At 39.6% G+C, this 23,470-nt stretch overlaps 1 protein-coding gene across 14 annotated transcripts in view; it reads left to right on the forward strand.

Moving 5' to 3' along the window:
• Window positions 1-23,470, forward strand: part of HERC1 (HECT and RLD domain containing E3 ubiquitin protein ligase family member 1) — a 130,641-nt gene that overhangs the window by 11,326 nt on the left and 95,845 nt on the right. For 10 of the 14 annotated variants that reach the window (XM_041489771.1, XM_041489770.1, XM_041489769.1 and 7 more), the window contains exons 2-4: window positions 20,513-21,468; window positions 22,693-22,788; window positions 23,087-23,281. In XM_041489771.1, coding sequence (XP_041345705.1) covers window positions 20,539-21,468; window positions 22,693-22,788; window positions 23,087-23,281 — 1,221 coding nt within the window. In that variant the 5' untranslated portion in view covers window positions 20,513-20,538. Of the gene's footprint in view, window positions 1-7,369; window positions 7,516-14,461; window positions 14,553-20,052; window positions 20,069-20,497; window positions 21,469-22,692; window positions 22,789-23,086; window positions 23,282-23,470 lie in introns of those variants that run through there. The other 4 variants (XM_041489759.1, XM_041489758.1, XM_041489760.1 and 1 more) reach the window with 4 other exon arrangements.

Consider the following 23,470-nt stretch of genomic DNA (forward strand, 5'->3'; position numbering starts at 1 on the left):
CAGACCACTATGAGCAGGCGTTTTGTTGTAAAAGGAGAATATTAGGTAACATGCTGAACTGAAACACAGACTATGCTAGACATATTGGGATGAGATAACTCTATCCTATTTGTACATTTTTTCCCTCCTCATCTAAGGGAAAGAGGATTCTTTGTGAGATCTCAAAGTGAAAGGTGTGGGAGGGTATTATTTGTCTTGTGGTGTTTGCTGGGAAAAAAATTGAATGCAAGAACAAATGGAATGGGAGGAAATGTAAAAACAATGGGAAGAGAAAAACTGCTTTTAGCCTTACAGAGTAGTCATTGATTCATGAAAGCACAAGGATAAGTCCTCATTGTACGGCTTTCAGACAACAGCTGGAATATTCACTTTGAGTTAGAAACTAGGAAAATGTTAATGGACTGACAGAAGCCAAAGAAAAGTCAGTAAAAAACCTCAGCAGTTAGAGGGCTAGACAAATAACTATTGGGAGGAAAAAGTAGTGAAATGGTGGAATGGAGCACGAGCAAGGAAGACACATAGGTGTCAGAATAGAAAAGAAAGATAAACTCAGAGAAAAATCAATTGCTTTTGTAGCTCAAGTTCAGAAAGAGGAATTCTGAGGCATAAATAGAGTTGTAAGTTTGGGGTTTATTCCCTAAAAAGATTTTTTGGAAAATCTTTTGTTTTAATTTTTATCTGGTTTATTCTGAGGAATGATCTAGATCATGTGGAAAAATGAATTATTTCTGAAAATGCTAAAATTGCATTTGAATATGCTGTCCAGACAAAAGGTTTTCCAATATCTTTCAGGCCTTCAGGTTTCATGTGGCACAATGACCTGAGTACTGTGTATAATCATGGTCTTGGAATGTTGCTAATTTTGAGGACAGCTCTTATCTTTTTTTATGCAAAAAAAACCTAACTCACAATTATAAAAAAAATGCTTTTCCTAGGTTTAATATTTGTTAATGCCTTTTATGAGATTATTGTATATTCTGACTTTCAAAATTAAATTCTTGATGAAAGAAATTATGCATAGGATCTTGCATGGAAAAAAATGTGGTAAAGGATAATATCATTTTGCATTTGTGCAGAAAGATTGGAGTAGTTTAAAAGCAGGTCTGTGCCAGTACTTAGACATATAACTTACTTCAGAGAGAAGTAACAAGGAAGGGGACTTAGGCTCAGAGGGCCTCAGTGAAAAAAACTGAAGCTTTTTGCTTAACTGAAGCCCTCTAAATAAAGGCTTTTTTTCTGCTTACAGAAATGGGGAATGGATCAATGCTGTGCTTGTGAATTGCATAAACTCTAGTCTTTATTTCCTAAACTTTTCACCTGTCTTGGATTCCATTGAAGAAACTAGAACAGTGCTTGCTCGAAACAGCTCAAGTGTTCCTTTGCTACTGAGCCCAGTTTGATATTATGCAACTCTCTGTGAATATTAACTGGTGCAACCCTGCGGGTGCTCCCTTTTGGGAGGGCTCTGAGGTTGCTGGAGATGCACACAGCTCTTGTGTGCTGTATTTGGCAGAGCTTGGGTCCATCCCCCTGTGTCCTGCCAAGAGCAACTGGTCTGTTTGCTCCTGTTGCCCCAGGGCCATGGAAGCTGGATAACCTCTCCACTTGAAAGGCAAAGGGACGGGGAGTCTCCAGTAGTAAGCACAAAGAGATTGTTAGAGCACTGTGCTACCTTTTTTCCTTGCTTCCATTCAAAGATCTTGCTCACTGAGTAGGAAAGACTACAGGGTGCAGGAGGGGAAAGCAATTGTGACAGGCACTTTTCTTTTCATGACTGTATTGCTAAAAGCATGGGAAGTGGAGACACGCTACAGGGTTGTGCAACAGGGGTTTTTAAAGCAGGGCACCAAAATTCACTCATGGGACCCCAGAGGAATTGTGAATAACCCATAAGAACGCAGCTAGGAAGGGCAATCCTATGAATGGTACTTTGACCATTGGCTGTTCTCTGTTGTTGATTAGTACTCTCCATTATTTTTATGCATATAGGTATTATTTTGACACAATGTTTAAGCTGCACTGTAGCTGTGCACTGGATGCAACCATATTGAGGTGATGAGAATTACTAATCCTCTTGAAGTCCTAGTAACCTGCTTGCCACATATGCTCAAAATGTTTCATACCCATGCATAGATTAGTTTGGAATTAGTCTTGTGTATGAATTCAGTTGTTACTTTGTTGCTCATATATAATTAATTTCCCCAGTATATTATCATTCACTGTCTTCCAGTGCAAACCCCTCTTGATTCCCAGGCCTTTTCCCCAGTGGTTCACTGGAATGTTTCCTGTCTTGGCTTGGCCAAGGACATTTTTGAGGTGTGGAACCTTGATACAAAGCTAGGCTGAGCAAAACAGTTTGGAAAAGTTACCAGCTAGCTAAAGAAAGGGAGAGGTGGCCATGGATTGAACTAGATCTTAAATTTGAGGTTACTTCAAACTGGTTCCTACTCAACTGTGAAATGCAGATTTCACAGTTGAGTCCAAGAGTAAAAGAAAAGAAGTGACACAACTATCTGCAATCTTGAGCTCTGAAACTGCTGATTATGTGGCACTGATGATTTGTACTGGGGTAAGAGCCAGCTGGACGTGTGGATGTGCCTTTAGATTGTTTTCTAATAAATAACACTTAGTATGGCTCAGCTTGATATGAACAGGAAGTGCCAGGCAGAGGAACTGTCACTCCAGAACATGAGTCAGAAGATGAAATTAAGGGATGACACAGATGCATATATTTCAGTGCCTTCATATTTGATATCCCTGCCCAGGCAAATGATCTAATAACAGCTCCCCTCACATACCTTGGATCCACAGGAAAAGAGCCAGTGTTGTCACGAGTAACATATGGAAGACATCGGTGAATGTCTAGCTAAAAATAATTTTTCCATGCATTTCATAGATTGGTGTAGGTTGGCTTTAGTCATGCTTTTTAGTGCCTGCAACTGCTCTGTCCACACCTCCTCAGTGACTGCCACAAGCTCCTTTCCTCATCTTTTAATTGGCAAACTTGCCTCCCTTTTGCCTCATGTAAATTGTGAGCCGTGAGAAGAGCCTTGCCTTTGAATGAGCCCTCACAGAGATGATGGCTTTCAGACTGTTTTTTATTGGGATAAGTCCACAATACAAGACTCTTCATATTTCTGAACTCTAAGAATGTAACTTCTTTGGGTGAATCTGGGTTCTGTTATGGTTAAGTAACTGCCCAGGCAGATTACTGTGATTTTAATTACTCTTGAGGGTGATAAAGCTATACATAGAGACCTAAATGCAACAGAGGGTCACAAGTAATAATTTGGTGTCTTCTATCCAATCAAGTTTTGTTCAGTGTCATTTGTTCAGATTTGGGATCTTCCTCTTTTTTTTTTTTTTTTTTTTTTCCATTGACCATTTATTAACTGGTGGCACAGAAACATTTAATGTCCTTTGTTGTAATTGTTGGCCCATTTCTGTATAAATTTTTTTCTGAGTCACATCCCAAACCATACAGACTCCTTTCATTGCCATGACAACAGCAAGGCATACCAGTGTTAGCAAAGTCTGCCGGAAAAAGAGAAGTCAGTAAAATCAAAACACAGTTAATTGAGGTATTTAATATATAAATTCCCATTTACTGTAATGATCCAAAATTATCTTGCATTGTGGAAAAGTAGTTAAGAATAAGCCCTAGATAAATAGCATAGCCTCATGCTGAATGCTGGGTCTTGTCCTAGGCACTGCATTATAAAAAAAGATCTTACAAAAATAGTGAGAGTGGAATTGCTCATAGCCCTGGTGAAATGTTTGGCTCAGAAGAAGATTAAGAGTTAAATGTGGTTACTAAAAAAAGTGAAGGATAATTATTAATAGTCAGAAAAATGCTTGATGTTAAATTGTGCGTTGTTCCGTCATTGTACCTTTCTCTTCATTGCTTAATATTAAAAGTACATTTGATGGGATTACGTAACAGTACATTTTAAACTAATAAATAATGCAGTAACTCATGCAAAGTAATAGGGAATCACTGATGTAAAACAGGTCTTGTAGAGCTAAATGCTGGAAGAAATCTGTCTTAGTCCAAGTGAAGCTGGGAAGGAGGAAAACTGTGGGTGGGACTTGAGAGGTCTGCATCATGAAAGATTATTTCTGTTTTAAAGAAGAGGTGAGAGCACAGAGATAACAGAGGTACTATCTACAGCCTCCTTTCTCTTGAAACCTCCATGATCAATCATATGGGCTTTCTCTTGGCCTCCCTCTATGCTTTGAAGGTAAGATGGAAACTATTTTGGAAATAGAAATGGAGGATAAATGTCCTGCAGTCAGGGACATTAGGGGCTGAACTATTGAGATTTGTAGTTTTGAATACTTCTGCTTATGCTTGCTGTGAAGAAGGGGGAGAGGATGAATGATGTTGCCTACTGAAAAGCTGTGATTCGGGTATTCCTGGCCTGTGTCTAGGGTGTCCCATAAAACTCAACTTTTTTTGTTACATTCACCCTGTTAATACATAGCTGCAGGTGGCTGGAGGGCTCATGTTTCCTCTGGAATGTCCTCAGGGTACCCAAATGAGTTTCAGGAACCTCTGCAGTTTCCAAAGGATGCAAGTGCTATGTTTTGATTTAATGATAATTGACTCTCAGATGAGGTGGCTGAATTGTGGTGACAGTCGTTGGTAGTGTCAGAGCAAATGTAGGCTTGTTCCCCTTATTTATGTCCTTATTTTCAGACCTGCTGGAGCTACTGTAGGCTAGAATGCTGTTTGCTTTGTTTGGGTTCTCAGTAGTTCTGACAATACTTGCCTGCTTAATACAGTGGTGGACTAGACCTCCTCATCCTGCATCACTTGCCATGCTAGGTTTTATTCCAGTTTGGAAGCTCCTGAGTCCAGCTGGCTGTAGATGCAAACAGTAGCTCAGGCATTGGGGCTCTGAAGGAGAAACTGTGGAAGTCACTTGACTTATGAAAGATTGTAGTTAATATCAAATATTAACAGTTGCTATCTAATAAACAAGCTTCATGTGAGAATTCACAAAGATGCTTTTTGTAGCAATAGCTATTCATAGCATTGCAATAGCAATGGTCCTACAGTGTAACTTAAATTCTGAGATCAGTGGGCCTCTGGAAACAGCACCTGCATCCAGCCCTACCACCTGCATGCAGGCAAATGGCAAGGGGAGAGCCCTTGACTCTCAGTACTGCAGAGTGATTGATGGGCTGGCTAAAGACTTGACAAACAAAACAGAAAACCTTGCAGTTTTGTGAACTTAATATTTAAGTGTACGTAACTTAAAAGCATTAGACATTTGCGAACCTAGGAAATTCCTTGAGAATTATACAATGCTTGGCTGCAGGTGGAGCCTTCCAGCCATAAAAGCTGCAGTTAATGATAAGGTTTTGTCTTTGTGTTGTGATTAATGTGTGTGGGTATGGGGCATGTGACCATGGAGAAGAGCACATACTGCTGAGTGTGTCTGTTTATTCTTCTTTCTCTTCTGTGGAATGGCAGATCTGCTGGACATGTTTGCACTGAATGTGTTTTCATGTATCTGTTGATTTTTTTAAAGTTTATTTCTTATACAGCATCCTTTAGCTGATATATTTGAAATACTTAAGGAATGCTTTAAAATGTTTTTATAGTTTGCCCCTGTTTTGATGGTATTTTTTAGCATAGGTGGTCTCATCAACAAAGAAGGTGCTCATTCACAGCAGAGTTTGGCTATGATTTTAGACAAAAGATTAGCTGGTGTAGTTAGAGATACAAAACAAAACAAAAAAATCTTACAACTTATTGAACAAAAATGAGTTGTCTTGACCATTATCCTCTGGGTTGATATTACATGGGTAAATTGCTAACAGAAACTTTGTGTTTAGTCTGTGATTTTTGGCTTGGTTAGGTCAGACTTTTCAAAGCAAGGCATTCCAGTTTTATTCTGATGCAAAATGCTGTGCACCCCTGAGTTGCTTTTTGGGGGGCAGAATGAAAAGCCATCAATACCTGGGATGTGTCTCCAAAGTGGTCAGTCACATTTAGTCCAATTTTGGTTGGACCTTGTGTCATGAAATGCAACAGTCCCTCCAGGGAGCTGAGCTTTACCGTTAGGGACCTCCCCTAACACTTCATAACTCAGAATGAAGCATTAAGGCTAATGAGGAGAGATCCAGGAAACATAGGCTATATAGGACAAGAACATAAGGATGGGATTGCTGGTCCACTGGCACCGTGTCTGAGCCGGCCATCAGCCCCATGCCTTGGGAAGGAAAGGCAGGAGCAAGCACAGAGGAAAGTGTCCCCCAAATATTGTAGGGTTTTCTGTGGGCTGTGGCATTTTTCAACCAGAAGAGATGTCTTTGTAAACTGATGGATTTTTTTTTTCTTTCCTGTATTTTTCCATTCTCTTTTTGAGTCCATGTAAACTTCTACTACATTTTGTCCTGCATCAAGGTGTTCTACAGCTTAATTATATGTGAATGAAGAAACAGTAATTATTTTCCTTTTTCTGAATTTTTCATCTACTAGTTCCTCTTGTTACCTTCTAGCTCTTCCACTGGAAGAGCATAAACAATTATTCCCTATTCACCTATTTCACATCACTAATCTTTGTAAGGTTCCATTGTATTCCTGACTCAGAGTGATGTACTCAAACATATGCAGTCCCTTCTTGCAGAGTTTGCCTCTTGCTTCTGGTCAGTTTTCCCATTTACTTGGTCTGAGAATGTCTACTGATTCAGTCATGGCATCCCTAATATTGTATGCACTTTGCCAATTCATGTGGGTATAACTGAGATTTCTCACTGTGTTGTTTGTTGCCGCTGTGGCCTCACTCATCTTGGCGTGCCGTTGTTGCTGCCACCATCCAAGCCTGTGACAGTGTTAACTGTATCCTTTATCCTTCTTCAGACTTGGAATTTCATTCCTCAGTGACAGTTTTACTGTTTGCTGTTATGTTGTTCATTTTGTTTAAGCAAACAGGTTAATATACTCCTGCTTGTCCTCTAATGTGGTTCGTTCTGCCTTTTCTGCACTTTTTGTCCCTGCATACGGCATCCCTTTCTCTTCTTTTCACTGACTGTCCAATACATCAATTCCATCAGATCCCGGCCTAAATTAGGTGCTTCATTTCCCTGACCTGCTTCTTTGGTCGTTTTTATGCAAAAGCATTAGTCTGCTCTTCCTCACGCTTGCAGAAGACCAATGAACCCCACTGTCTGGGCACTGTCTCATTCCCGGTGCCCGCAGCGCTCCCCTTTCGCCGGGATAAGCCGCTCCCGCCGCAGCTTCTGCCGCCGCTCCGATCTCGGCGGCGAGCCGCGCGTGCCCGCGCACGGTGGCGGGCGGAGGCGGGGAGCGGCCGGCGCTCTCGCGAGAGCCGCGCGGTGGCCCCGCGAGATCGGCGGCTCCCCGCCCGCGTCATGTTTTCCCTGTGACAATCTGGGCCGGGAGGACGCGGCTCCCGGCGGGATCTCCGTGCTCCGCTCTCCGCGCCCCGCCGCTCCCGCGGGGCTCCCGGGCCGAGCGCCGCCGCCTGCCCCCGCCGCTGCCTGGTGAGCGCGCGTCCGCGTGGGGCTGAGGAGCGCGGGCAGGGGCGGGAGGCCTGGGCGAGCCCAGGGCCGGGATGGCTCTCCCCGCGCCCTCCCCGCCCGACAACACCGCGGGGCCGCGGGCGTCCGGGAGCGAGGGAAGGTGCAGGCGGCCGTGAGGAAAAGGGGAAGCAGCTGGGGCCGCTCAGGTGTCACGGCCCTGTTGCTGAGGGTGGGAGAAGGAAGGGCGTCCTCCGGCAGCTCTTCTCCCTTCGTGGGGGCTTTTTGTGCCTTTTCATAGTGGTATAAGCTGTACGAATTCTGCATTGTGCTTCGGCTGAGGTCCTTGGAGCCTGTGCTTTTTCTCCATGAGCCTCATGAATGCTGTTGTAGTGTGGCCGTGCATTTTCCTCTAAATGTTTAATGCATCTCTGGCTACGGGCGTCCCAGGTGGACCCGACAGGTGTCACAAAATTCAGCCTGAAATTTGGTTTGCCTTCATCAACTGTGTGCATGCATGACTGTAGGTAGGTGTTCCTTGTATCTCTGGACCTGTCATCTGAATTGCACCGTCTTCGCATGGCATATTTGTTGGCTCTTGCCTGCAATGCTGCAACATTATATGTATACTTTTACTTAGAGATTATTTATTTTGTATTTCAAAGTGAAGTCCTAGAAGGTGTTTTGTTGTTGTGTTTTGGATTTATTTTTTTTTTAAACTGCATATGGTTAATTTCATGGAGGTGTTGCTGTACACAAGCTGCTTTTCATGTTTTTTAAAGGGCGGAATCCTATTGTTATGCCCTTGCCCTTTCACAGTATATAGGAGAGGTTTAGTGCAGTTGAAACATTTTAATTTCTGTTGCCACATATCTAAGCTGGTTGTTTCCTTGCGAGTGGTGTAATTTCCTGTAGCTGGAACCGTGCGCTCTCTATACATGTAAGCATATCCTGTACGTGTCTGTATATGTATATTGTCTTATGAGGTTGATCAGATCTGTAGTTTAGCGGAGTGTTCTGTGCTGGTATTTCATAACAAAACCTCAGTTTAGATGTGCTGAATTTAATGCTCCTTGTTAGAGACCCCATATATACCATGCCTGCTCTATTGGGATGTGGGACTGTGAAGGACTTTGATCTCAGGGTTAAGTCTCACATAGTTTTGGGGAAAATTATAATAGGTATTTAATCTGGAAAGGTAGACTTTGTACCTGGTCAGTCTACTACTACTTCCCCATTCTGAGAGCAATCTGTTTTTTGTGTGAAAGATTAAAAGCTGTACAATGTTGTGCTATAGGACAGAATGGCATTGCCAGTCTCCTGTAGCCTTGCACCTATGAAGAATTTGTTAGGTGGCTGTATCACAGTGGTTGTGTTTTAAAATGAAACCTCTTAAAGCTTTTTATCTCTGAGTGCAAACCTGTAGTGAGGTTTTCCTCTCTGCTCCTGTGTTCTTATTTAAATATGTCGTGTATGTTTTGTTCTTTGAACATTAAGACTAAACGAGTTTATGGGGTTGGAAGTATGTAAGTTGAAGGGGAAGTGGGAATCTTGAAATTTTTTTTTGGAAACTGTAAAGGAGTTGTTTATCTAATTGTTAATTAAGCATAGGGATGTCAAGTCTTTGATTTATGTTTTCCAAGAGACTGCTTGGCACAGTAAGAATATAACACAGTCTTTTTTTTATTAATTTAATCTGTAAATTGAAAAATTCTTTAACAGTGAAAACTTATTCTGCTGTTTCAGAACTGAATTAAATAGATAGTAGTTGATTAAAGATCTTTGTTGGGTTTTTCCTTTATTTTACCAATCTGAGGTAGCCATAAAGTTTATTTTTCAAAGAAAACAGTACAGGGGTGCTCTGCAGAAGCATATTAATATTTCGATTTATTAATAATATTAATGTTTCAAATTATCAGTAATGACTGGAGTAGGACCATTTTAAGGATGGGGAAAGCTACATATGAAATTAGCAATAATATTTGTGTTTCAGTAGTAAAATTACATATGTTTAAGACGTTAGGACACTTAGTATTCCAATTTTTCTTTCTGTTTTTAGTGTTATTATTCTTGTAATACTCATGGGGTAGAGATGCACTCATTCCCATTTTAAAAATAAGTAATGGTGACAGAAATTATATGTATTTTAGGTAGGCTTGGTGGAGCAGTCATTTGGTTTCTGGTCATAGGTTGTTAGGAAGTCATTAGCCTTTCAAAGCAATGGTCTTAGATCCTGTACAGGTACTTGATCTTCCTCTGTTCATGTAACTTGGGAGATTTTTTTATCTTGCACTAGTGTGTTTGAGTTAAAAGTAGGATGCAATTCTCTGTGGCTGTCTTTGACTTCCTGCTGTCAAAGTCGTGGTAGTGAATGGTGAGTACTGTGCTGATTGTGTTTGCAGTGACTGGCTCTCAGAAGTACTCAAACTCTGAAACTGCTGCCAGGGTTTCTTTTTGTCTGTCTCCCTTGCACTGACAGTCAAGTGGAACATTCAAATCTAGTAGGTGTTAGCTCTTTAAAAACATCTGAAGTAGCCCTCAGAAATTGAAGCCCTGCTGTCACAGGGCTGTTGAAATAACTGCCGGTGTGCTGCAGCTGCTTGCTGTGCATTGGAGTCATTCATAGTAACCCTTGTAAATTCTTATTACGGAAAAAAAAACCAAAGCCAGTCTGGAGCCCAGTGGTTACAGGATTTGCCCATCAACAGCAAGTGTAGCTGTGACCTTGGAGCTGGCCAGGTATATTCCCTGGCCTGTTGTGATTGACCTGATGTCACCAAGCTGTTTGGGAGAATGTTCAGCTGGCTCAAACAATCATCTTCTCTGCTGGAAGTTGGAATTAATTTGCTGCTTAAAGAAGAGCCTGCAGTTTGAGTCCTCCTTACTAGTAACAATTTTTTCTTTTGCTGTCAGGACTAGATAATACTGAAATTTCATCCTCAGAACATTTCCTTACAAATACATGAACTTACACAACAGAAGTTTCTTTTTCAAGTAGTTATAATAGGAGTTCTCTTAGTCAAGAAATGCAAATATTAACAGGAAGTGTTAACACAAAGGGGCATCCACAACTTAGCTGGGCAACCTGCTCCAGTGTCTCACCACCCTCATTGAGATGTTTCTTCTTTGTATCCAATGTAAACCTACTCATATTCAGTTTAAAACCATTTCCTGTTGTCCTGTCACCACAGGCCCTGATAACAGCTATCTCTCCATTGCTCTTATATGCCCCCTTTATATCTATCTATCTATCTATCTGTCTGTCTGTCTATCTATCTATCTATCTCTATATATATATATCTAAAGGCTGCAGTCCATCTTTCTGCTTACATACAGCTAACTTGAAAGTTGAATGTGTTTGAATTTTGACTGTCTGTACATATTGCACTCTCCTGTCTCTTGCTGAGTTTTCAAGTCATGATTTCTAGTAAATGCATCTTTAAAACTTACGTAGTTTTTGCAAGAAAATGTCTGTTCCTATATGTTGTGGTAATTACTGTAACTATACTACACAGTAGAAGTACAAGTGATTGTACCTTTTGGGGAGAGTGGTAGTGCTAAAACCTCACCATAGTTTTCATCCCTTTTCCAATGCACAATCAGGCACCTTTCTTTGCTAAAATTGTTGGGATGTTTTGATGCATGGGGAATTTCTGCTTCTCAGCTCCTCTTCACTAACTGCTTTTGGTGACTGTGCATGTGGAGCGCCTTGCATTCTCAGCTTTTGTTTTGGTAACCTTAAAGCATCTGAAGAAGCAATGGATTAAATTGATTTTTCTAAGTTTATCTGCTGAATAATAGTGATAATTTTTATTTCTTCTCTGCTTGGGAAGATTTCGTACAGCCCCCAGGGGTTTACATTGAGAAGCCATGATTAGGTTTTTGTATCACTTTCTTTTTAAACCCGAAAGGCAAAAGGGGGCAAATAGCTTTAATTTCATATTAACTTAAAAATAATTTTGTCTTCCTTTAGTCTGTCTCCAAAAAGATTTTTGGAGTAACCAGTTGTGACTAGCTGAAAGCATAGGGTTATATTGGTTTCAGTACTATACCTGATAATGAATAAATGAATAATCCCACAGGAACCTAAAATCATGTAGGAAGACTAAAACTGGAAGAATATCAAGTAGGACCTTACCATGGCTTACTTAACAAATATAAGGTTAGGTGGAATTCAATATTTGGAAAGAAAAGTTGATGATCGTTTGCATAATTAATCTTATTCTGAATGATGATGTCATTCATTTAGTTTTCATATGCTGAGCAGGAGGTTAATGCAAGGAGGAAGGATGCTGGCCCTTGTGCTCAGTGGAGACAGATGTTCACATGAATTAATGCTGGTGTGTATTTCACTTCAGTGTTTCAGTAGTGACAGACAGTCTGCTGTAGCTGCTCTTCTTGCTTGCTTTTTCTGGGTTAGTTCCTTTTGTTCCTTGTTTCCTATTCCAGATTTGTAGGAGACCACAACTTATTTTTTCTTTGCTGTTTTTCAGTCTGTCTCCTTTTACTATCACTGCTGCTTTTTAAATTTTTTTCGCTGCTTCTGAGGACAATTTTGCTTTCAGTTCTTTATGAATGTGTACTAATTTCTCTGCAGTGCAAGCACTTTCTAATTTATCTTTTTTTCTTTGCCCTGACTGTTTTGGATGGATTCCATTCACCTTGCATCTCTCATGACAGTGTGTTCAGACTACATAGACAGGCCAAAAAGAACATGTGAAGATTCTTGCCTTGTGTAGTGACCTACAGTGCTTTTTGGTGCTGAAATCTTGAACCTACAGTGCTTTTTTTAGTGAAATATTGAACAGATAACTCTTCTAGGCAACATTATGTCCTGTTGGTTTCAGCTGTCACAGTGTCCCCTTGCCATAAGCCATATGAAACGTATTGTGGGTTTTACATTTCTGTACATTTCATATTTTTAGCATGTGACAAGGCAGGATTTTAATTACTTTTATATATTCTTGGTTTCTAAATCACCTTTCAAGTAAAAGGCTGTAAATGTTGTTTGGAGCTCTGATACCTGCTGCTAAATCCTGTATATACAGTCCCTTATTTAGGAAAAAAGGGAAGCAAATCAGTTTGGTTTAGTTGCACTTTCAGATTGTAAAATTCTAATAAGCGTTGCAAAAATTGCTGTGCTCCACCAGCTGGCAGCATGTGAAGCAAGATTCTTACTGGGACTTCGTGGCTTCTTTGTAAGAAGTGTGAAAGACTGGAATGATAAAAACTTAAGGTAATCTGTCATTTTATGGAACTGTTAGGAGTGGAACTTGGCAAAACCAGAGAACAGGCCTTCTGTTGCACAAAATAAAGGTACAGCCATATCTTGAATTTCACATTCAGCTCTGGAGTCGTACAGGTTAGGAATTTGACAGAATATGGAGAAAATAATTTAGTAGTCTGGCATGCAGACTAAAGACTTTGGTTTACTGGTAAGAATGTTACATGTGTTTGAATGAAAATATAATTTAAAAGGGTTCTAAGTGCTTATGCTAAGAAACTGAAATGTTGAAACTTTGAAGAGATTCCACTTTTGTAATGCAGCTGTAATACTGTCATCACAGTGAGGCAGTAAATAGAAACATATTATATTAGGTTTTCTGTCATATTTTAAGCAAATTAGCTTTTCCAGAGCTGTGATTGGCAATGAACTCAGAACTTCTACTTTATCAATAATTATCTAAAATAACATCCCAGAATAAGTTCTTCAGTAGTCAGTGTCTCTTGCGGTAAATTAATTGATTTATATTTTTAATGAGCTCATAGAATTATCTGATCGTTCTGATTGTGAAATCTTTCCTGAGTTTTGCATGAGCCACAAAATGCTTGATATTTCTGACCCATCACAGAAGTTAATTTCTCACCATTGCAAGCAAAGCTTTAACTACTTGTAGGAGCATCAAGAGCTGTAGTGTGATCTGGCTGCTATCTGTTAAAATAATAAATTTTCTACTCCTTTTTAGAAACCACCCAGGTGACATCAGGCTGAAGGGACCTTGAGCACAGGTGGTGCTCTAGGAGTCCCTCAGGTTGAAAATAATAAATGGAACTGTTGCAGACTCCAGGAAGCTCATTGCCAATGAACACACAGTGAAGAGCTCTGTTTATGTGTGTGGTACAACATTGCAGGCAAACAGTGGACAGAATTCAGTTTCACAGCCACATCTTCATATTTAATTGTGATGTTTCCTGCTTGTGATTTGACTGTATAGACAGACTTCTTGTGTTATAAGCTTTTGTAATTAGGTTCCCCTAAAATAAATGTAGTCAGCTTCTGACAAAGGTTGCTGAAATTGCTGATTGCAGAGAGGGAGAGAGTGGATGCTTATGAGGTTTATTTTTCCTCTGAGAAAACTTTTTATTTTTAGGACACAGATTATTTACAGCTTTATAGGTGCTGTTTTTTAAGAGCTTTGCAGAAAATAAAGCTTTCAACTACTTTTGTAGGAGTTCTAAGAGCCTGAGCACTTGGATTCTGTCAGAATAATTGTTTTTGTGTGTGCTTGATTTCTGCTCTAGTCAGACTAAGTTAAAGAAAGACATGGTAGTATGTAGCTTTGTCAAATTCCATCCTTGTTATATCTTCAGTGTGTGTGCTAGTGTGACTGATTCAAGAAAATGGATTTTCTTCTTACTAACTGAAGATACTGTATCTAATTTTATGCAATTTATATGTTTGGAAATGTCCATGGACTGTGAGTAGTTGTGCCTACCTTAAACACTAGGTTAAAATACATTCTCCTTGTTTGCTCTGTTCATTTGACAACACTTTATGTAAGATGAATTTTGCTTTTTATCCCTGTATTACAACATTTACTTCTTTGGACCTTGTACAGGGAGGAAAGCAAAAAGCTGTAAAATAACAATTAAGCAGGAAGATTCAGGTTTGAACAAGCAATGGGAAATCACTGTCCTTCAAGATTGAGCTACATTTCTGAGCTGATTGTTCATATTTTCCTTTTCACAGCCTGAGCAGCAGTTGCACCTTCTTCCTCCTTATCTATGGACTTCTGTTATTCTTGCTGGAATACCAGTGATTATTTGCATTTGGCAATGAGGTAGAGCCAATCTGTTGGAGATGATGATGTTTTGGCGGGGGGGTGGGGGGGGTGGGGAAAAGGCCCTAAAATCAGCTCCTCCCTTCCACACGTTTCGATGGTTTCTGTCTGTTGAGAAGTTGAGTGTGTGTGCTAAGGACTGCAAAAGCAAAACATGTTTTGTGGGGAGACTGTACTCTTACACTTTCTAATTAAATCAGCTAGATAATAATTCTACTTTTTAAGGATCTTGTCTACAACTTTCTTTAAAACAGGACATAAACCCTTCAGTTTTTTCTTGTCATGACTTTCATACTTACATGCCTTGATGCAGGAATTCAGTGTTAATCTCTCTTTCATTGCATTGAGCTGTTCCTGATTTCCTCAAAAGGAGCTACAGCCTGATACAGCTGCACTGTACAGCTTCTGCCCAGTCTGCACCTTTCTTTAAATTGTTCCAGCAGTCTTTCTCTTAGATCTACACACAGCAACTTCTGAGGAGCTTTTTTAAATTCTAAGCATTTTTTAAAATCTAAACCCTAGAAGGGAGCTTCGTATTTACTTATATTAGGATAAATTTGTTGGCTGCATGGAGGTGGTTCTTGGGTGACATTCAAGTATCTCCCATAATTTCTGAGCTGACATGGAAAGGGATGATTATGGAAATTCCTTCAGGGAATTGTGTATATTCTTTCCAAGACCTGTCTTTCCTGCTGGACTCAGAAACAGGAACTTTATAACTTCACAGACTTTAACCTTCAACCCCATGTCGAAGTCCTTTGTAGATTATTCTCATTTTCCCCTGTTCCCTTGGAATAAAGGAGTATTTGGGGCAGTTTCCAAAGTCCTCACTCTTTTGACTGTGTTGAAGTTGAGAATTTCCCATACTAACTTCTTTAGTAATGTTTTTTTCCCCCCTCATGAGTTCTTTTCTGAAGGTGATCAAAGCTGTCCCACTTACCTCAAAGTGACAAGACCTAAAAACTTCTGGTTTCCTGAAGGTATAGTAAAAATGTGAAAAAAAATTTGTTCTTAGAGGTTTGACAGTCTTCATGGCTGAGCCAACCAAGTGGATTTATGAGAAATCTTTAGTGTTTCCTTTGTTCCCTTTCTAGAAAAATCTCTTGCGATAGCTAATTTAGGAGATGGTGGTAAGTGGCTGGAAGATTTACTGTTACTTCTCAGTCCCATTTTACCTTATATGTGTCACTTTATATAAACACAAAAAAAAATTATACAGAATTTTCTTGATAATTTCACTTTGATGTTAACTGAAATGCTTTGGAACAATTATTCCCTTTTCAAAAGAAATAATTGTTGCAGAAAGATTGCTTGTGTTTTAGACACATACATGGAACACAGATATTTTTAGTATCTAATATAAATACTAAAATAAAAAGAAATAAATATGTATGTATGTATGCGTGTATGCATGTATATATAAAAATGTTGGAATATTTGTGGTGGAATACCTATTTCGTTGTGTCTCCTGGTCAGTTGTACATTAAGGTGTTAGTCATCCATGCAGTCAGTGACTTGGTATTGTATATATGAAATAAGCAAGCTGGGATTAATGACAAGATCAAATTCCTCTTTCTGTTTCTGTGATTAAATTGCTGTCGTGGCAGAGAGAAAGAAGGAACAGCATTCATAGTTTATCTCCTCATAATTTATTTCTGCTTTGTGGAAATAACTTGTAAATGTAGTTAGATGCATCTCCAGTCTCTTACTTTATTCTTGTTTAAGATAGGTGAATAGTTCTTTTTCCTAAAAAAAGATGCAGTTTTTCTCAGTGAAAGAATTGGCTGTTTGGCCTATTTCATTATTGATATAAACTTAATTTTAATATGCCCAATTGTCTATTGTATTTAATAATGATTTGCAATAGGCCATTCACACTTTAAATATGTGAAATTTATTAGTTATTGTAGGCAAGCTTCCACCACAAAAATTAATATTTTAAGTGTTCTATAAAAATTAGCTGGTGGTTTCAGACTGAATTGATTCCTGTTTAAGAAAAAACAAACTCTTTAATAACCCAGCATATTTTAAATCCTTTCACATTATTTGCTAGGCCACTGAAGACTGCATGCTTTCCCTAAAATATGAGAGCTTTCCTCTTTTTCTTTATTTTTACTCAGGAGGGAAGATCTTAAGTGTATCAGTTATTATTAGTGTATACTCTGTCTTGCTGACAAACATTTGCAGGCTCTTGGTCTTGTGTTTATTTTTTCCTTAAGTGCAGCAAACACATCTAATCAAAAACTTCTTAAAAATAATCCTCTAACTAAATAGGTGAAGAGAAATAAATGGATAAAGGGGTAATGGAATTTGTCATCAGCTTGCTTTCTTTGAGTTCTTGACTCTGTGGAAATGCATGCCAATCATTGAATTATTATGGTTTCACAATCACTAGGGCTGCTTGTAAGTTGATTTCTTTGAATTTGAAATGCATCCTATTACCTCCTGTCTATACTTACTAGTTATTGCAAGATGTGGAGACTTGATTCTGAGCTTAGAATTCAAGTGGTAGTTTGGCTATTTGGTGTGGTTTTTTATATGATGGGGAAAACCATGAACAGACCAGAAGAAGTACCTGGTTTTGACTTTTGAGCTTGAGGAGACAGAATCAGGATACACATTCAGTCTACAGTGGGCTTTAGCTTTGGAAGTCACAGTTTCACCTTCAGGTGCATTTAAAGCAATGGACTGATAAAAGGAAAAAGAACCTTTGTCTCTGCTGCAGGTAATTTCCATGTTTCTTATTAAAAGACACCTCTCTTAAGAATATTTTCTTCTATAATTTAAATGATCTGCTCTCCTCTTAGCTCAGGCAAAAGCCTTCCCTGATTATATTCCTTGTGTTTCACAGGTTTAACTTTAAAATTCTTTTCCTCACATTCCCTTTCATCTGATGTAAGAGGAGCAAACAGCAGTTGGTGTCCAGTACAGTGATGAGTAACAACAGCTCTTCTCCCTGTGCTTGTGCACTTATTCCAGTGGAGGATTTGATGAATCTGAGCCTTTCCTTGAGTTCCGTTGCAGCACTGGCTGTGGTTCTCAGGGCCAACACACTCTAAAGGCACGCTTAGTTACCTCTGCATGTCTTTCCGTGCAGCTCAAGTTGCTGCCACTGCTGTTCTGAAAGCAAAAGTCTGCATGCTGGATACATAGAACTTGGCTTTTAGGGTTTGATATATGCATTTTCCCCCCACCGTTCCCTGGAGTAAGCTTTTGAAATAGGTGTTACATTTGGTAACACTGTTGAAATCCTTGTTCAGCTATGAGTTTTAAGTCCCGTTTTAGTTGATTTACCAGTAGACAAGGCAGCAGTAAAATATATGCAAAAAATTTCTGCCCCAAAATGGTGATTTCCCCAACAGGAACTGTGGTTCTAAAAGATATGACAAATAACTTGTGTTCTACATTCTCACGGTTCACTTTTTTTTTTCCGCCCTGAGGAGCAGGAGGAGAAAGGGAGGAATAAGGGCAGATGAGCTGGACTTTTTAGGGTTTTTTTGTTTTGTTTTGTTTGTTTGTTTAATATAAATCCCAGAAAGTTCTGGGTACTTTAGTTTGAAGTGTTTTAAGTATTCCAGTGTTGAAATAGTTTTATAAAGCTGTTGCTATACATTTACAGGTTTATGATGATGAGAGAAAAGTCCTTTTCTCCACTTGTCACATGTTTGTGGCTTCTCCCTTTGTGCTTGGCTATGTGATCAGCATGTTCAGAAAGTGGGTGGGACTGCACCCTGTGGGACTGGCCCACCCTGCACGCTTGGTACCTTCCACATGTTCACCTGACCCTGCAGTGGTCAGATATAGTGGAACATCAGTGAGCATTCACTTGAGTTTTCAAAGCCAAATGTATTTTCTTTTTGTCTGCCTAAAAAGAACTGAGATGTTCATGTCTAGGCTCTGGAGCAATTATAAACCTTGTATTTGTGGCAATGAACTGGAAGAAATAAACCCTACCTATACCCTGTGCAACTGTTACCTGGTTTCTGCTTAACTTCTGTGATCTGTAGTTGTTACATGCAGAGACAGATCATTTGCATTTGTATTCAGAGAACATTTCCAGGATTATGAGCAGTGCCTGGTTAAAGCTTTCTGCCTGTCACATGAAACTGAATGCTATTTTCAAGGTGGACCAGCGATTTCTTCTGAAAGCTGCAGAAGGAGAGTAGGGCACTGCTAAGGGCTCAGCTTCAAGCTTCAGTCTCTATTTTTAGAGATGCATACAAGGGCAGCAGGAAAGAATCTATCAGTTTTCAGGAAAAGCAGCAGTATTTGTGCCTTTGAGGTACATGAGCACATTTTGAAGTTTCTGAAAGAAGAGTAGCTGGTGAAAGCATAAAGCCCATAAATAAGTCTGTTTGGGAACTTCTTAATGGAGCTAAATCCCCATCTTTTACCTCTTGATGGGGCACAAACTTCACATAAGACCAGAGTTAGGACCTTTTCATTAACTGGCCTTACAGTTTCTGTTAGAATCCAATGGTAGTTAGCAAATACTTTCTGACACATGAGATAGTGTTGCCCTTTCTTAATCTACAGGGTCCTGGGTGTAACAGTACCTGTATGTGTCACTTTGAGGCTGAGCTGCTTGGAAGTTTTGTGGTGTGAGCAGACAGAAGGTGTGTCTTGTATGAAATGCAAGGAATGCTCCCTGCTCTGGTACTTAACAGCTGTGGCTCCAGTTTCTGTGGGATAGACCTGTGTTAGGGCTGCTATAGTGCAACAGCAGTTACTTGGCTAAGGCTCACTGGGGCTCATGTAAAGCTTTTTTGAAGGTATTAATTTGTTGTAGGGAAAATTTGGCTGAAATAAAAGTAGGTGCTTAATAGCACACAGTATGCTTTTTTGGCAGATGTATTGGCAGAATAACTGTAGTAGTTTCTGTTTTTAATTTATGATTTTAGGTGTGAAATGTCAAGATAAAACGAGGACCAAATTGCACTGCCTGTTACCGTTCTCCTACAAGCACGACATGGCAGCAGCACTGACTTCCACTGCATGGCAGAGACTCCCTCCACCCCCAGGAGTTTAGTTTGAATTAGATCAAATAGGGCTCACACTACCAAAGGACACAAAACTGTCCTTCAGGAAATTACAGTACCTTTTGGTGAAATTGTAATGTGTTACGACCTACAGGGTCAAAGAACAGAAAGTAATAGTTCAGAACCTGTGTAACCCATGGTTAATGATTATAAAACAGGAGTTAAACACATCTGTTTTGTACAATAGGAGGTGAAGCATTACTTTAAAGAAAAGCCTTTTAAAAGGAGCAGTTTGAAAACACTCACTTTGAAGAAGCCTCTTTGCATATCAAGCTATAAACTACCTTGGCAAAACTTAGAGTTGACATCAAGAATCTTCTTGAAGAGCTGGAGTTCTAAATGCTACCAGCATTAAAATTAGTAACTTGAGTGTCTCTTTAGGATCAGAATGTTCTTTTAATTTGTTAATTTTTAAAATTTTCTCAGACATAGAAGAACCCTAGTTCATCTAGTGGTGATCAGTCTGTGTTCTTATAGGTGAGAAATTTTTTGAACTCAATGTATGTTTTTGCAATTGTGATCCTTTATTCAGATAAAATAGCAAAATATCATACCATTACATGGATGATCCTGCAGACATAAATCATCATAGTGCTGAGATATGCTTATCAGCCCTGCACCTTTGTGGTTCTTGACATCTAAATCTTAAATTGCCTTATCTGTTAAATGCTGTTCATGTCACTTAACCGAATTAAATTTGCTTTATGTGAATTTTTGTGCATATGGATTTAGAAAATGCAGACTGACTTACACTAAAATTCTTACATCATGTTAAGTAAGTTGCACATGCATATAGGTCACACGGTGAAACTGGTAATTCTTGGTGGTCCTTCTGAAAGGATTATTTGGGTTTGTCCTGCTGTAAGTAATAAGATCTGTAGATAATATTGCATAACCTATTGACAGTTTTTTCATCTTCAGGACTAATGGCAAAGAAGTAAACCAGCATGGCAGCTATGGTCCCACCTGTGAAGCTGAAGTGGCTTGAACACCTAAACAGCTCATGGATCACAGAAGACAGTGAATCTATTGCAACAAGGGAGGGAGTTTCTGTCTTGTATGCTAAGTTAGTTAGCAATAAAGAAGTAGTGCCATTGCCCCAGCAGGTTCTGTGCCTCAAGGGACCTCAGTTACCAGATTTTGAGCGGGAGTCTCTATCTAGTGATGAACAGGACCACTACTTGGATGCCCTTCTTAGCAGCCAGCTGGCACTGGCAAAGATGGTGTGCTCAGACTCTCCGTTTGCTGGAGCTCTTCGAAAGCGTCTCCTTGTGCTACAGCGTGTCTTCTACGCACTTTCTAATAAATACCACGATAAGGGTAAGGTGAAACAGCAACAGCATTCACCAGAAAGCAGTTCTGGATCCACAGATGTGCACTCTGTCAGTGAACGACCGAGGTCAAGCACAGACGCACTCATAGAAATGGGAGTTCGGACTGGATTGAGCTTGTTATTTGCACTGCTGAGACAAAGCTGGATGATGCCTGTGGCAGGACCTGGCCTCAGTCTCTGCAATGATGTTATCCATACTGCAATAGAAGTTGTGAGCTCTTTACCACCATTATCTCTAGCAAATGAAAGCAAGATTCCACCAATGGGTTTGGACTGTTTGTCACAAGTAACAACTTTTCTTAAAGGAGTAACGATTCCAAACTCTGGGGCAGATACTCTAGGTCGCAGATTAGCTTCTGAGTTGCTTCTTGGTTTGGCTGCCCAACGAGGTGCCTTGAGATACCTTCTTGAATGGATAGAAATGGCTTTAGGTGCTTCAGCTGTAGTAAACACCATGGAGAAAACCAAGTTACTGCAAAGTCCAGAAGGGATGATCAGCTTTGATTGCTTTATGAGTATATTGACCCAGATGCGACGATCTCTGGTAGGTATAACCAGCTTTGGTTTTTCTGCATTGCAATGGAGTTGCATTCTTAATGGAGTAGTTTCTCACCCCAAATGAAAGTTTGCTGAGTATGTTAGAAATGGGGCTTTTTTTGTGATTTTTTTACCCCCCATATTTTCTTTGTTACCCACCATCTCTTTCTCTCCCTTCTTGCCCACCTGTTTCCTCATAGGTAAAGATGAAACAGCAAAACAGTCTCTGTGTTGTCATTTTGGTGTTATTCTCTAACTTAAGGGAAAGAATTGAGGACATACTTGATCTGCTTGGACTTGTACATTTAAGTTCCTAGCAGAAAAAGTTAGAAAATTTAAAGTTCTGCAATACACCTTGTTTCCTATTAGTTACTTTTATTGCACATTCCTGCTCCCCCACTCACCTAGGCCTCTGCTTATTCATCTTCAGGATGTTCAGCAGTTTTGCTGAACTGAAGATGCTCATGCTCAGAAATTACTGTGATAGAAAATGAGCTAAATTGGAAGTGTGACACATTGCTTTGTAAAGTGAGTGCTCACTGCTGGTGCTAGATGAATATTGCTTTTCAAGGTATGAAATTACTGCGCAGTACACAGTCAGAAGCTGTGGCAAGCTTCTGTCTCATGGTGCTCAGGCTGAAAACAGGGAATGACTTTTTCCCTCGAGTTGTCATACTTTTCTTTCAGGCTTCTTAATAAGTGTAAAGTTTAAAATCTAAAAAAGATTCTAAAAAGATCTGAAAAATATTTTGAAGAATGGGGTCCATGAAAAGAGCATGGCCGTAGCAGTATCTGAATTGGAATAAATGTTGTGATGGGCAACTTTATTTGCTGTTGGGTTTGGGCTATATATACAATTAGAGACCAAAACATGAAAGATACGTAAACATAAAATTATGTATGATTAGTAGTTAAAAATAATTATCACTTTAGACACAAATGACATGCATTTAATTACAAAATAGTGTTGGGAGAAATTAATTCCGAACCCAGATACTTTCACAAAACTGAATCAGTAAGAATGTTGGACTAGCACTTGTGACAGTTTTGTTTTCCTGAAGTGTATGCAGGTATCACAGCTCAGGAGAGAGGTAGTGTACTTGTGCTTTTATAGAAAGAGCCATTAGCTTTTCCTTAGCGATAAGAACAAGTCCCTGATGTATTTTGTTCAGGTGGACTGTTGCTGTATTGGAAGCGTATTTCTCCTAATAACGACATTTAAACGTTGTAGGGATCATCTGCTGATCGAAGTCAATGGAGAGAGCCAACCAGAACATCAGATGGCTTATGTTCTCTGTATGAGGCAGCTCTGTGTTTATTTGAAGAGGTATGTCTTGAAAAACTTTTAAGTTACTGTAGTTTGCTTCCTCCTCACACATGTGATTGGTGTGCACATGTGGGTGTAGTTATTCTGGGGTCGAAGAGGTGCAAAAAAGGTTGAAAAACGAAGATGTAGTGAGACAAAGTTGTTAAGCTAATTAGTTGGCAAGCTAATGATATGGTCGTGGTGATTTGTATTTTAGACAGTTACCATGTTGAGGGGCAATAAAAGCTGCATTAAATACTGTGACTGTATAGGAAGAAATATAAAATGCTACTGTGTAATAAATCTCTGATTTGAATAGGTTTGTCGAATGGCCTCAGACTATTCAAGGACATGTGCCAGCCCTGACAGCATTCAAACAGGCGATGCTCCCATTGTGTCAGAGACCTGTGAGGTGTATGTGTGGGGCAGTAACAGCAGTCACCAGCTCGTAGAAGGAACTCAAGAGAAAATACTTCAGCCTAAGCTTGCTCCAAGCTTTTCTGATGCACAGACGGTGAGTGACATCTGTTAGTGGTACACTATGTAACATTCAGCAGCTTTACAGTCACAGCATGAAATTGAAAAATAGTACTTTATTTCTGAGTGTCAAGTTGTAATGAAGCAAATTGTAATGAATGATGTTCAGAACTCAGGTTATTTTACTGAGAATATCTCACTGCTTTTATTGATGCCTGGGAAAAAC

The sequence above is a fragment of the Pyrgilauda ruficollis genome, unplaced genomic scaffold (genome assembly GCF_017590135.1).
Source record: "Pyrgilauda ruficollis isolate IOZ18807 unplaced genomic scaffold, ASM1759013v1 scaffold96, whole genome shotgun sequence".
Classification (NCBI taxonomy): Eukaryota; Metazoa; Chordata; class Aves; order Passeriformes; family Passeridae; genus Pyrgilauda; species Pyrgilauda ruficollis.